The sequence below is a fragment of the Zosterops lateralis genome (assembly GCF_965231275.1).
Source record: "Zosterops lateralis genome assembly, chromosome: 3".
In the NCBI taxonomy this organism is placed as follows: Eukaryota; Metazoa; Chordata; class Aves; order Passeriformes; family Zosteropidae; genus Zosterops; species Zosterops lateralis.
The window spans coordinates 42,240,329-42,252,207 of record NC_139764.1 but is presented as its reverse complement, the minus strand read 5'-3'; the positions used below and the strand labels follow the sequence as shown (position 1 = coordinate 42,252,207).

Below are 11,879 nucleotides of genomic sequence, written 5' to 3'. Positions count from 1 at the left end.
TTTTACTGCAAAACTTTCCTTGGCCAACTTACTGCAGAGGTGCTACAACTGAGGTTCCCCCTTTCCCACGGCACACGGCGCGGTTTACCCCTCCCAAGCGTGCAGGCGGGAGCTCACTCAGCGGCTTGCACGGGAAACCTGCCGAGAGCACCTGTCGGAGCTCTGGGGCACTCCCGCCCCGGGAAGCCCAGGGCGGTCCCTCCCGCCCGGCCAGGACGGGCCCTCACGGCGGCTCCGCGGGCAGGGCCGGGCGGTACCGCCCCCTCAATCGAATCCAGCCAATGGCGCTGCGCGGTGCGGCGAGCGGGCCAATGAGGAGCGCGCCCGCGCGGTGCGGCCCGCCCGCCGCCTTCAGTGAGTGCGGGGCGGGGCGCTGCGGCGCCGCCTGGCGGCCGTGCGGGGCCGCGCGGGGCCGGCTCCTCCCCGCGCCGGGGATGTCACGCGGCGGCGCGCGGCCGGCGGCCGGGACTCTGGCGCGCGGGGCGCGGCGGTAGCAGAACCGCCGGGAGCAGCCGGGAACAGCCGGGAACGGAACCGCCGGGAACAGAACCGCCGGGAGCCTCCGCCAGCCGCCGCCTTCCCCCGCGCCCGGGACCCGCCAGCGCCGCCGGGGCTGGCTTCGCGGCGGTCGCGCCGCTCCTCCTGCCGGCCCGCCGGGGCCCCGCACCGCTCGCCCGCCGCGCCCCGCCGTCCCCCGGCCGCCGGCCCCGCGCAGCGCGCCCCCCCCCGCGCCCCGGGGCTGTGCGTGGCCGCGCGGATGCCGCCGCAGCAGGAGGGCGAGGCGGGGTACATCGGCAAGCCGGGCCCGCCGGGCGGCTGCGAGGTGCCGCCGGTGCCCCCGCGCAGGGTGCGCAGCGGGCGGGCGGCGGCGGCGCTGGGAGCGGCGCTGGGCGGGCGGTGCCGGGCGGCGGGGACCGGGACCGGGACCGGGACCGGGGCCGGAGCCGGAGCCGGGGCCGCGGCGGGGTCCGAGCCGCGCCGCAGCATCAAGTGCGTCCTGGTGGGGGACGGCGCGGTGGGCAAGACCAGCCTGGTGGTGAGCTACACCACGAACGGGTACCCCACCGAGTACATCCCCACCGCCTTCGACAACTTCTCCGGTGAGTGGCCGGGGCCGCCGCGGGCACCGGGGCACGGGAGCGGGTTATCCCGTCCTGAGGAGCGGCGCGGTGTCCGCGTTCGGCGATTTCACCGTGTGTTTACGGGACTCTGCAAAGCAGGACCGAGCTGGTCGGGCTCTGCCATCGCTGCCGGCAGCACCGCCGGTCCCCGGTGTGACGGAGCCAGGCTGGTAGTCGGGCTTTAATTGGGAACCCTCCGGTGGAAAGCTCAGCGCTCTCGGGACATCGGGAGCGCCCAAAGGGCAGCTTTAAATACCCGCCGTGTATTTAAATACTCCCCTTACAAAGCGGGGAGCCCAGGGGTTTCTCTGTGGTTCAGCGGGGGCTTTTCGTGTCCCGGGCGTGCTGAATGTGTACGAGGAAATCAAGCCAAACCTCTGTAGCAGAAGAATATCCCCGCCTGCCAGCCCCGCTCTCCGCGCTGCCCGCGGAGGAATTGTGCCTAACTCATCTCTTGTAGTAAAATGGATGGGGAAGCCCTGAAGGGCTTGTGTGCTCCCGTGTGTTAGTGACGGGCTCCCTTCCAGCTCTGCTAAGTTGTTAAATCTAAAATAATTGAAGAAAGGCTGTAAGAGCTGAGGGATGGTAAATCTTCATTTTTAATTTTTTTTTTTCGTTAGTGGAAAACGTGTAAAGTTGAATTCACCATAGCTTTCCTCCCTTCTCTCTCTCTCCTTTCTCTCCAAAAGCTGTCGTGTCTGTCGATGGCAAGCCGGTGAGACTCCAGCTCTGTGACACAGCTGGTCAGGTCAGTGGAGCCACTTACTTGATTTAAATGACAGCGGGAGGGGAGAAGTTATTGCTGTTGCGCAAAGTAGTCCTGCCGTGACTTCATGGATTTGGAAGTATTACCAGTGTTTGATCGTGTTATTATCTGCTGTCGTTTTCACTGCTGCTTAACTCGCTGCTTTGCCTGCCTGTTGAAGGGTGGGTGATGTGCTGTGCCTCCCTATAGGGGCTGGGCACAGGCTGCTGCTCTGCTGGCTCAGCCTGCAGCTCTGTTTAGCCTGACTAGAAAGGCTGAACATATTGGGGATTCAACAGCCACCTGGTTTTCTCTTTGAGCAGTTGTCACTGTCTTCATTTTTGCTAAAAACCTGCGGTTTTAAGAATCAGGGTGTTTGGATGTACACATGCAAAGCGACCACAGCTGTAGGTGTCCAGAGGTAGAGACTGTTTTTGAAAGGACAGAAGCTGGAGGGAGAAAAAAGTACTGTTGGATGTTGTCTGTGGAGGTTTCATATTTGCCATCCCCACCCGTTTAGAAAGTGCTGCCACCCCAAAGCTGAGGTTTGGTGTCATCTACAGGTTGAAGAGATGAGGGTGGCTGATGCCTCTCATCTCCTAATTTTCCTGATACATAAAAAGAGACCATGTCTTACCACAGGTTTTTTGGAAGGCCCAGGCTTGTACCACCCTGAGCAGTGTGCAAGACTGCTTGCCAGGGATTGAAGCTGGATAACCAAAAGTAGCCGAAAATATTTTGCTCCCTCGCTGCATTTGAAGGCAGTGGGAGTTAGAGTCCTGTGCAGCTTTGTGGATCTAGGTCTATGCCTTCACCAAAACCACGCTGAAAAATCTCAATGGTCTTAACACACAAACCTATTTAGATGAGTAGTAACTGGATGGCCTACTTAGGAATGGGATTTTAAGGGCTATGCAGTAGTAGACAGCAGTGTGCCCTACAAACCAGAGCTAGTGATATGAAGTCAAACAGCAGAACTGTCCCACAATTTTGTGTCCTAGTGAAGAGATGGGGTGGTATTGCAACAGTCTTGGCATATGCAGTTCATATGCAGAACACGGCAGGTGAAATTGCCATCGAGTACCAGCCTGTGGACATGCAGTGCCTGTGGAAATGCAGCTGCAGGAGGGATGAACAGGCCCTGTCACCCCTTGCCTTCCCTGCCCTTGTTAAGGTGTTTGCTCTTGCTGCTCAAGTGCAGCTGGAATGGGTAAAGTTAACTGCCTTTAAAATGAAGGGGTTATCTACACTGACAGAAATTGTCCTGAGTAAAAGATTCCCGGCTGGATAGTTTGATAAAACTGCTGTTGGGAGATGGCTGCTGAAATCTGCAGCTAAAAAAAGCACTCCAGGCAGCAAGAAATTCTATTTCAGCATCACTAGCCCAAAGAGGTGTAGAGTCCCTGCAGGCCATGTATCATTGAAATAGCAGGAGTGTACTTAGGGTATAAAGAGAATTATTTCATCTTGGTAAAAACCCTTCAGATCTGGGGTTTGCTTCCAAACCCATTGAATTGAACCCTTTTGAGGTTTCTCATGTAGCAAGAGAGGGAATTACATGGCAAGGTGCCTTTCTGCAAACAGCCCTGTTGTTCAGAGCAGCATCTCTCAGTAAACGTGAGATTTTTCTTGAGCTGACTGGTGAGAGCCTGGTTTCCTCTGAGGCTTAATCTGAGAATCAAGAGACCTAATGAACCTTACTTTCTTGACTGGTGTTTTATAAATGTCTGTCTCTCTGAGATACTGCTGCAAAAAATTCATTTGAACAGAACAAGATTTCTGAGGCTTCCAGGGGGCTTTAAACTGCATATCCTGGCCTCTAGAGGCTTTAAAGCAAAATTTCACATCTCAGAAAATAACATGCAACTTGCAATGTATCAGTATACTAAGAGATGTATTCAGCTTTATGTTTCTGTGCATTTTCAATTCCAAGCATTTGAGGACATGGTCCATTTTAATTGAAATGTCACTGCCGATGAGGCAAATCCTACCTGTTCAGGCTGCTGGTGTTACCCTGGTTTTATCCTGCTGTCAGCATAAAAGCAGCCTGCCTTGAGTAACCCTCGCTTCTAGCTGCATTCTTCCCTGAGGATCAGCACACTTTTGTTACCATGAGGTGCTTGACTTCCTTGTGGCTTCCTCCTGAAACTGAAAAAGGGCCTTGCTTTGCTGGCGTTTGCACTAAAAGAAAAAAAGCACCAAACCCAGAAGAGTAGTGCTGGGAGGCCCTTGCGCAGTTTGTTTGATGTGGCATGGGTGGGAGGGAAAGGTAAAGCTCTTACTCTATGCCATTGGCATGTTAAGCCTGTACATTGTAAGTCGTTATTGCTCCCATCAGATTTAAATCCCTGGGCACAATGGCAGGGAAATTATTCCCATATATTCTAGGATGTTGCTAAGTAGTTACCAGTTTAAACTCCAGGAAAGGTACCCAGAAAGGCAGGTGTGCTGCTGCTTATCTGCTTTGCCCTTGCCTGGGTCTGTCGGCAGAACAGCTTTGAGGTACAAGGTGCTCCTCCTCAGAGCTGCTCACTGACTCACCCTACAAGAGGTGGGCCTGGAGAAAGTGCTCTCTCCCTCTTCACTTTGTGGTGTTGTGTGCCGTAGCCTGCTTCCTGCAGCTTTGCTTCTTTGCTGAAGTAGGGCAGAGGGCCTGTGTAAAAGGAGCAAAGGAAATATTTAAGCACTTGAAATAACCTGCAACATCAGTTGGAAAATCTCAGGTGCTTAGGGAAGCCACCACCTTTGTCCTGTGTGCCCAGTGGTGACAGAGTGTGTGCTGGCTGACAGCCATGGGACCTCAGGGTGGGTACAGGTGGCTTCTGCTTGTATCACACCTTGCTGAGTGGTCTGGGTGCTTATTTTGGGATGCCTGTCTGGATGGCGGTGGCAAGTGATCCTCAGCTTCACCAAGGCTCAAGGCAGGCTAGAGCTGCTCTTTCTGTGGAGCAGTTTTGTTCTGCGTAGGATGTTTTCTAACACAGTTTTGTTCTGTGCAGGATGAATTCGACAAGCTCAGGCCTCTGTGTTACACCAACACGGACATCTTCTTGCTGTGCTTCAGCGTGGTGAGCCCTTCGTCCTTCCAGAACGTGAGTGAGAAGTGGGTTCCTGAAATTCGCTGCCACTGCCCCAAGGCGCCCATTATCCTGGTTGGGACACAGTCAGACCTCCGGGAGGATGTCAAAGTCCTCATCGAGCTGGACAAGTGCAAGGAAAAGCCCGTCTCAGAGGAGGCTGCAAAGCTCTGTGCTGAGGAAATAAAAGCCGCATCCTACATCGAGTGCTCTGCTTTGACTCAGAAAAACCTCAAGGAGGTCTTTGATGCAGCCATCGTGGCTGGTATTCAGTACTCGGATACCCAGCAGCAACCAAAGAAATCCAAATGTAGGACTCCAGACAAGATGAAAAACCTCTCCAAATCCTGGTGGAAAAAATACTGCTGTTTTGTATAGGGGTTGCGAGGACCTGAGTGCTGCTCTGAGGAAATCAATAGAGGCTATATTAGCTGAAATCTCAATTTGTGTCGTCCTGAGTGTATAGTGTAGATCTGTATGTATGTGTATATGTTGCTACTGGATTACTCGGTTGCCCTCTCCAGGGTTGCAGAAGGATTCTTAGTCAAATAATTGCTTTATATCAGGTCTGGCACCCGGTTTTGTGACCAGAACTTCTCATTAAGGAAAAAAAAAAAAGCGCCATGTGTCTGTGAGCGTAGCAGGATTTGTCCAAAGGATTCACCAACTTCTGTTGTAAGGTGTATGTGATGGGGAGGAGCACAACAGAGGCCTTCGCTGCCAGAGCTTTGCAGGAGGAACGCACAAACAACGATGGAAGTGTAGAGCTCTGTACATGGACGATCAAAGGGAAAAATAACACTGTGCCTCCTAACTGACATTTGTAGCTTTAAAACCCCATTCCTGCTCTCTTTGTGTCTTCCCGAGCCAATGCTCTTAGGGATCACTTTTTAAAGGGTATGCAAGAGGTGTAATCTATACGCAAATGCCATGGTTAAAAAGGTCATGAATATACCTTCAGCTTGTGGTGAGGGAACCTAATCCCTTATGGAGCTGACATCTCATTTGTCACCTCCTGACTTTCAGAAAGTCCTTTCTGTCCTCCTTCCCCTGCCTTTCCCAGGAAGCCGAGTGGAAGCCCGAGAACATGACCAAGCTTTAACTCGCTACCTCGAGCAGTGGCGATTTCCTCTGTGTTTTTGCAGACATGATGACAGTTCATCTATTTCAGCTCAAAGGAATGTAAATACTGTTGTTTTGGGGTTTTTAATTTTTTTTTTCCTAAGCAATGTAACAAATACCTGTGCAGCACCATATAAACTGCATCTGGTTTTAAGTCTACAGCCAGGAATTTCTGGATGCCCCACTTTACCTTTTAAGGCTGCTAAACAAATAACAAATCAGGCAGGCTGATATTTATAACAAACTGGACTCTAGAAACTGAGGCTGCTGCATCCTCTTCATCATGCTGTTTACAACCAAGTTAATGTTTCCATTCTAAAGGCAACAGTCACTTGTGGTTGAATCTTGTCCAAGCTCATAGTTGTGAAATTGAGGCCATCCCCAAAATGTAAATTTATTTTTTTTCCCCCAGATCAGTCCAACAGATTGAAACGTGCCTAAAATGTAGCTGAGGGATCAACACAGAGCTGCGTGTGACCTGTTCTCCTCTGCCTGAATCTGGTTCCTACTGAACTCTAAGCCTAATTGCAGTTCTAGTGAATTTGAGAGACCTGAATGATAATGTGACTCTCTGCAAGAATCAGTATTTAAACCTATTCTGCAGAAGACATTTAGTTTGTGCTGTCTATCTGCCTTCGTATGGCCACAATTACTTATTTTTCCCCTCCCCTAGATAGTTCAAGATCAAATTATGTTTCTTTTTTTTTCCCTTTGGCCCTAGCCTTGAAGTGACCTTTTCCTTATTCTTAAACTAAACTGTAGTGACAGAAGGCCAGAACCTTTTTTCATCAGAAGTGAATCAGTGTCTGATATAAAGAACTGTGGAGGCCATTTGAGTTGATAAAGCTGACCACAGTTTACCTCCTGGCCCATTAAGGAAAATGACACTATGTAAATGGATTCTGGGCTTTTGGCATAGGCTCCACAGAAAGTATTTTTTCCTTCTCTACAGAAGAATGAGAGCAGAATGGGTAATGTTCCATCACTGAAAACTTGAAAATGGGATGGAAATCTTTACGTAGAGCCTAATTCAATAAAAATATGTTGGCTTCTGCACTAGAAGAGCCTGGAAAAACAGTTTCCATAGCACAGAAGCTGGATGCATTTGACTTGGTTGCATCTGGTTGGTAATGGTTTAATGTTTACTGGTCCTGAAGTTAACATCTAAGCTTTTATATTTCTTACTCAAATGCTTTGACAGGATTTCAGATATGCAGTCAAGCTGACATCTTGGAGAAAAACAAAGCTGGATTTCTCCTGGGTGCTTTGCTTCTCTGTAAAGAACAGTGTCGGTCACTCAAAACTGTGGGTTTGAGGAGGGGACAGGCTTGAATCTGAGCAGCTTCCATTTACAAAAATAACGAATTTCCTCTGCAAGATCGTACTGCTTGATATCATGCTGAACTGGAAGCAGTAGGTTATACTTTATAAGCAGCCTGTTTCATAGTCTGGAGTAGCATTACTTTTGAATGTAGCCAGCTGTGACTGTTTCTGAAGATGTGATTTATATACAACTTGTTATAGCCCTTTATTAGGTGTGTGTAAACTGAGGTCTAATAACTCTATGGATACTGCTCTACATGGGGCTACACAGGGTCTAGGTTTTAGAAATCTTACTTTTAAAATTACCAGTATTTTATGAGCGTAAATGAACGGGAGATGTCTCTATGTAGTCTATAATCTGATGTGCCTTATAAAAAACTCTCTTCTGTTTTCTAAGCGTAGGCTATATTCCAAAAGAAATATTTCATGTGAGAATGATATAAATGAGGTATTTGGAAATAAATTCTGACCTGTGTATGTGTCTGCCTCTTCTGCCTGCTCGAGGAGGCTGGAGGGCAGTCCCTTGGCTGTGCACTGTGCCAATACCCAGCAAAATACTGGGACTGCACTCCCATTGCCCCAGCAAAAGGCCTCTGTGCAGAAAATACTGCCTTTTCCCTGCACTGCCCCATCCCCAGGGGGCTGGGCTGGGTGGGAAGGGTAGAATGGTCAGCTTTCTGTCTCCTTGCCAACACAGCAGCATCTTTCTGTGGCCCTGTGAGACAGGGACAGGCTCATTGTGCCTGGCCCTGAAAGTGGGGTGAGATGCAGGGAGCACAGCACAACTGCTGGGGTGTTTGCCTGCTGCATGTTGTTCCACATGTGTCCTGGGGGAGCCAGAGGGCATTTTTGGAAGAGCAGAGCCTGTTCCCTTTTGGCACCAATAGGTCCTGCCACTCCTTTCTGGGTCCTGTCCCTCATGCCAGGGCCAAGGTAAGTGAGGTTTGAGGTTGTTCATGCCCAGGAGCTGGAAGGCTGTGGTACGGAAGCCTTCCACCCTTTGGTGCCATTGTGTTAGCCAAGTGGGGAGCAGCATCTAGACCTCCCAGGCATTCCCACACATCCAGTGTCCTGCTCCAAAACTGCTCCAGAGAAGGAGCTTTGCTCTGGACCAACTAGGGCTGGTAAACTGCACCCATTGTGTATGTTTTTCTGGGACCTAAGAAGAGCAGGCATGCTGGGGGTGACATACCAGGTTGCCCTCCAATGCCACCTGTCTCTTGGGTTATAAGGCCAGGGTATTTCCAACCGTGGGAATGCACACAACCTGCACAACGTAGAGGGAGGAGATCAATGCACAGTTCCTCTTTGTCATGGTTCCCCACTGGAACAAAGCCTTGATTTCTCTTCTCTTTGTTAAGTGCCAGGCTGGGCAGTGCTGGGAGGCTGGTTCACCTGGTCATGCCTGCAGCACAGCGACCCTGCCCCAGAGCCCAGCTTGTCAGCAGGCTCCTTTCTGGTGATACCTGGTGTTGAGTCACCACTGCCCTTGCTGGTGCCTTTGGAGAATCACTTCCATGGGGTTTCCGTGCTGCAGGGAATGGAGTTGGGGTGTGTTGGCTGGAGATCTAGTCACCCCACCTTTGCATGCTGACTTTGCAGGAAAAGGGGCTGTGCTAGCTTAGAGTCCAGAACTTGCTGTTTCCTAATCCTCTGCTACCTGTGAGGCATTGCTTTTCTGCTGAGGTGGGCTGCCGTCTTGTGCATCCCTGCATCTGGACAAGGCTAAGCTAGTTCAAGTCATCCTTTACCCCGTGGTGACTTTGTGCCTGGGTGTGCTGTTGTGATCAAAAGGCTCCCTCAGCTGCTCTTCTTCAGATACTGGATGGGCTGGCAGCTGAGGTTGATAAGGGCATAGTGAAGTAAGCCCACTGTACATAAAGTTTCCCAGAAACACTGAAATAGCTGATGGTTTGTGTTGGATGGAAGTTCCTAAAGGAGGACTTTGTTTTCTTTCATATGAAGTTAAACTTCTAGGAAAAATACTTTTTTGTTGTTAATGGAAAAAAAATTACTTTTACCATTTCCCCCCCTGTGTTTAGTGGATTGGAAATATTTGTAAGGTCTGATTGAAGGTTGATTAGAGCTGAGACACTGACAAATGTGACACTTTGTCCTTATGAGGTGTCTGTAAGGACACTTCACCACACTCTTACTTTGCTTCTGATTTTCTTTGTAGACACCAGTTGCTGCCCATAGAGAGGGGGGCACTGCTGCAGGAGACAGCTTCTGTACAACAACATGGAGCTGACCTAATATTGTCATATGTATTATGCTTAAACACTGAACCTTGCTGAAGCATATGAGTGCCCCTACAATCAAGCAGCCTTTCTAAGCTCTAGTAATTGATGTGCTTAGGGGTTTGTACAGAAGAAATCTCAACTTCTGCCTTTAGGGTTGCCCTGGCATGCAGCAAGGTGAGGAGAGAGGAAAAACAACTGCTCAGGAAAGAGCGAGACATTATAAACCTCAGGAGAACTGGCAAAAGGACTCTGGGGCAATGGGGAGTGATAGACACTACTTTTATCTACTTTAGTCATAAGCAGATTAAAAGTGCAATTAGAGTAATGCATGAGGAAATGAACAGCCCCAGGAAGAGCTGCTAGGTATTAAAATACAGCCTTTTCTTTAGGAAGTCTCAAAGCTGCGGATAGCTGGAAGCTGGAAGGAAAAATCACTGTACACAATAGGGAAAAATTGCTCAGCATTTGCTTGGTTCTTACATTCTTTCCTTAAGCATCTGTGCTGACTAGAGACAGGATGTGGGATGAGGTGAACTTTTGGCATCGATTGGCCTGACTGTCCCAGTCTATTTAATGTTTTTGAAAGAGCAGGATGGGTTTCAGGCCAACAGCAGGGCCCCAAGATCCAATAAGACCTTCTGAAGCCTGAGCTTCCCACATTGCTGGCAGCCAGCAGGAAGATATAATAGTTGAGGATTGTTCATTACCCAGTTAGTGCAGTCCTCTGTATATCTGGGGAACACGCAGTTGTGTAATCCAATGAATTTTACCATCTGAAGCAGAGTATTCTTCAGCACTGGTGATTTATTTCTCCACAGTTTTAACAGGATGAATAGATCAGTGATGTGTATGAAAAAAGGCATAAAACCTCAGCTTGGAACAGCTTCTTATTCAGCAAGGGAAATGTGTCTGGAGAAGGAAGTATGAGGAGCAGCCCTGCTGATCTGCAAGGGACTGTACCAATCTGAGGAGCTCTTCTGGCTGAATGAGACTTGTGTTAGACACTGATTCAGACTCTAGTGCTGAAGAGTATGCCCAGGCATCCCTTGTTTCCTAGGTCTGTGCATTTTGGTCGGATCCTGATATTATTTGGAGGTGAAGGAGGAAACATTTCATCAAGGTCAGCAGAGTTGCAGACCTGTAAAATTTTATGTAGAATGAAAAAGACTCAGACAGGGATCCCTGTTGAGCTTCTGGTGCTGCAGGTACACTTATAATGACATTGCCTCTCTGTGCACTTTCCCCTGGCTTCACTGGGAGGGAGGAATATTGATCCTCTTCTGCTGCTCAGACTTTTGCTGGTCTCTGTGGTTTCCTGAGTTGAATTTCCTATGTACCTATCTGATGTTTCTCACTCCTGGTCCACAACTCATTCAGTTAACTCCAAACATTTTTCTAAAGCCCTTCTCTCTGGGAGGGTAATTTTAGCAGCAGCGGCCAATTTGAGTTAATATAGATGGGATAAATGTGACATGGGATAAAGCATGGCCCTTGTCCAGACAGCTGCTACTTTTCCTATCATGGTGAAACGACCCTGGCCATGTGTGTGCCCTGGGCTCTCTGTGGCCCCCTGGCCTATGTACCTGGTCATAGAATCATTTAGATTGAAAAATACCTTTAAGATCAAGTCTAACCATTAACCTAGCACTGCCACATCAACCACTAAACCATGTCCTTAAGTGGCACATCTGTGCGTCTTTTACATACCTTCAGGGATGGTGACTCCACCACTTCCCTGGTCAGCCTGTTCCAGTGATGCCAGCCCCTGAGATGCTTGTTAACAGTGGCAGAAAACAAGTTCTAAGCAAAAATGTGACTTTTATATTTGGTGTTTCTATTTTCAAGTTGCTGATGAAGTGGGAGCTGCGTGCATGGTGTTCTGCCATTTGTCCTGGCAGGCACTTGGTCTTCTCTGGTTCAGCAGGGATAATAACACCATAAAACAGCTGTACCATTTTCCTCTGCCTCACTACACTTCATAGTCTTTCAGTAGAGGAACGCTGAACAAGATTTATCTGAGGACAGTGCTTGGACTATAGTCCCTGCTCCATCACCCTCTCTCTCCACAGTCGCCCCTCCCCTGCATTCCCCCAGGCAATTTTCTTACTTATTTTTAATTCAAAACGGCATGTTGCCAAAGCCTGGTGCTCAGCATTTTTTCTGCTGCCTGTATCCCATTCTTCCATCTTTTGAGCTCTGTCATGGCCTTTCCACATTTTAATTACTAGCTCAGCAGGCTTCAGGCTTC

The 11,879-nt window shown here is 49.4% G+C and overlaps 1 protein-coding gene across 1 annotated transcript; it reads left to right on the top strand.

Annotated features, from left to right (window-relative positions):
* Positions 1–757: 757 nt before the first annotated feature.
* On the top strand, positions 758–7,852 carry RHOU (ras homolog family member U; the record flags this gene model as incomplete). The annotated part of the gene is made up of 3 exons (XM_083856503.1): positions 758–1,100; positions 1,811–1,869; positions 4,866–7,852. The coding sequence occupies 3 exons, from the start codon at positions 758–760 to the stop codon at positions 5,319–5,321; spliced, it is 858 nt and encodes a 285-aa protein (XP_083712629.1). The 3' UTR covers positions 5,322–7,852.
* Positions 7,853–11,879: the final 4,027 nt, after the last annotated feature.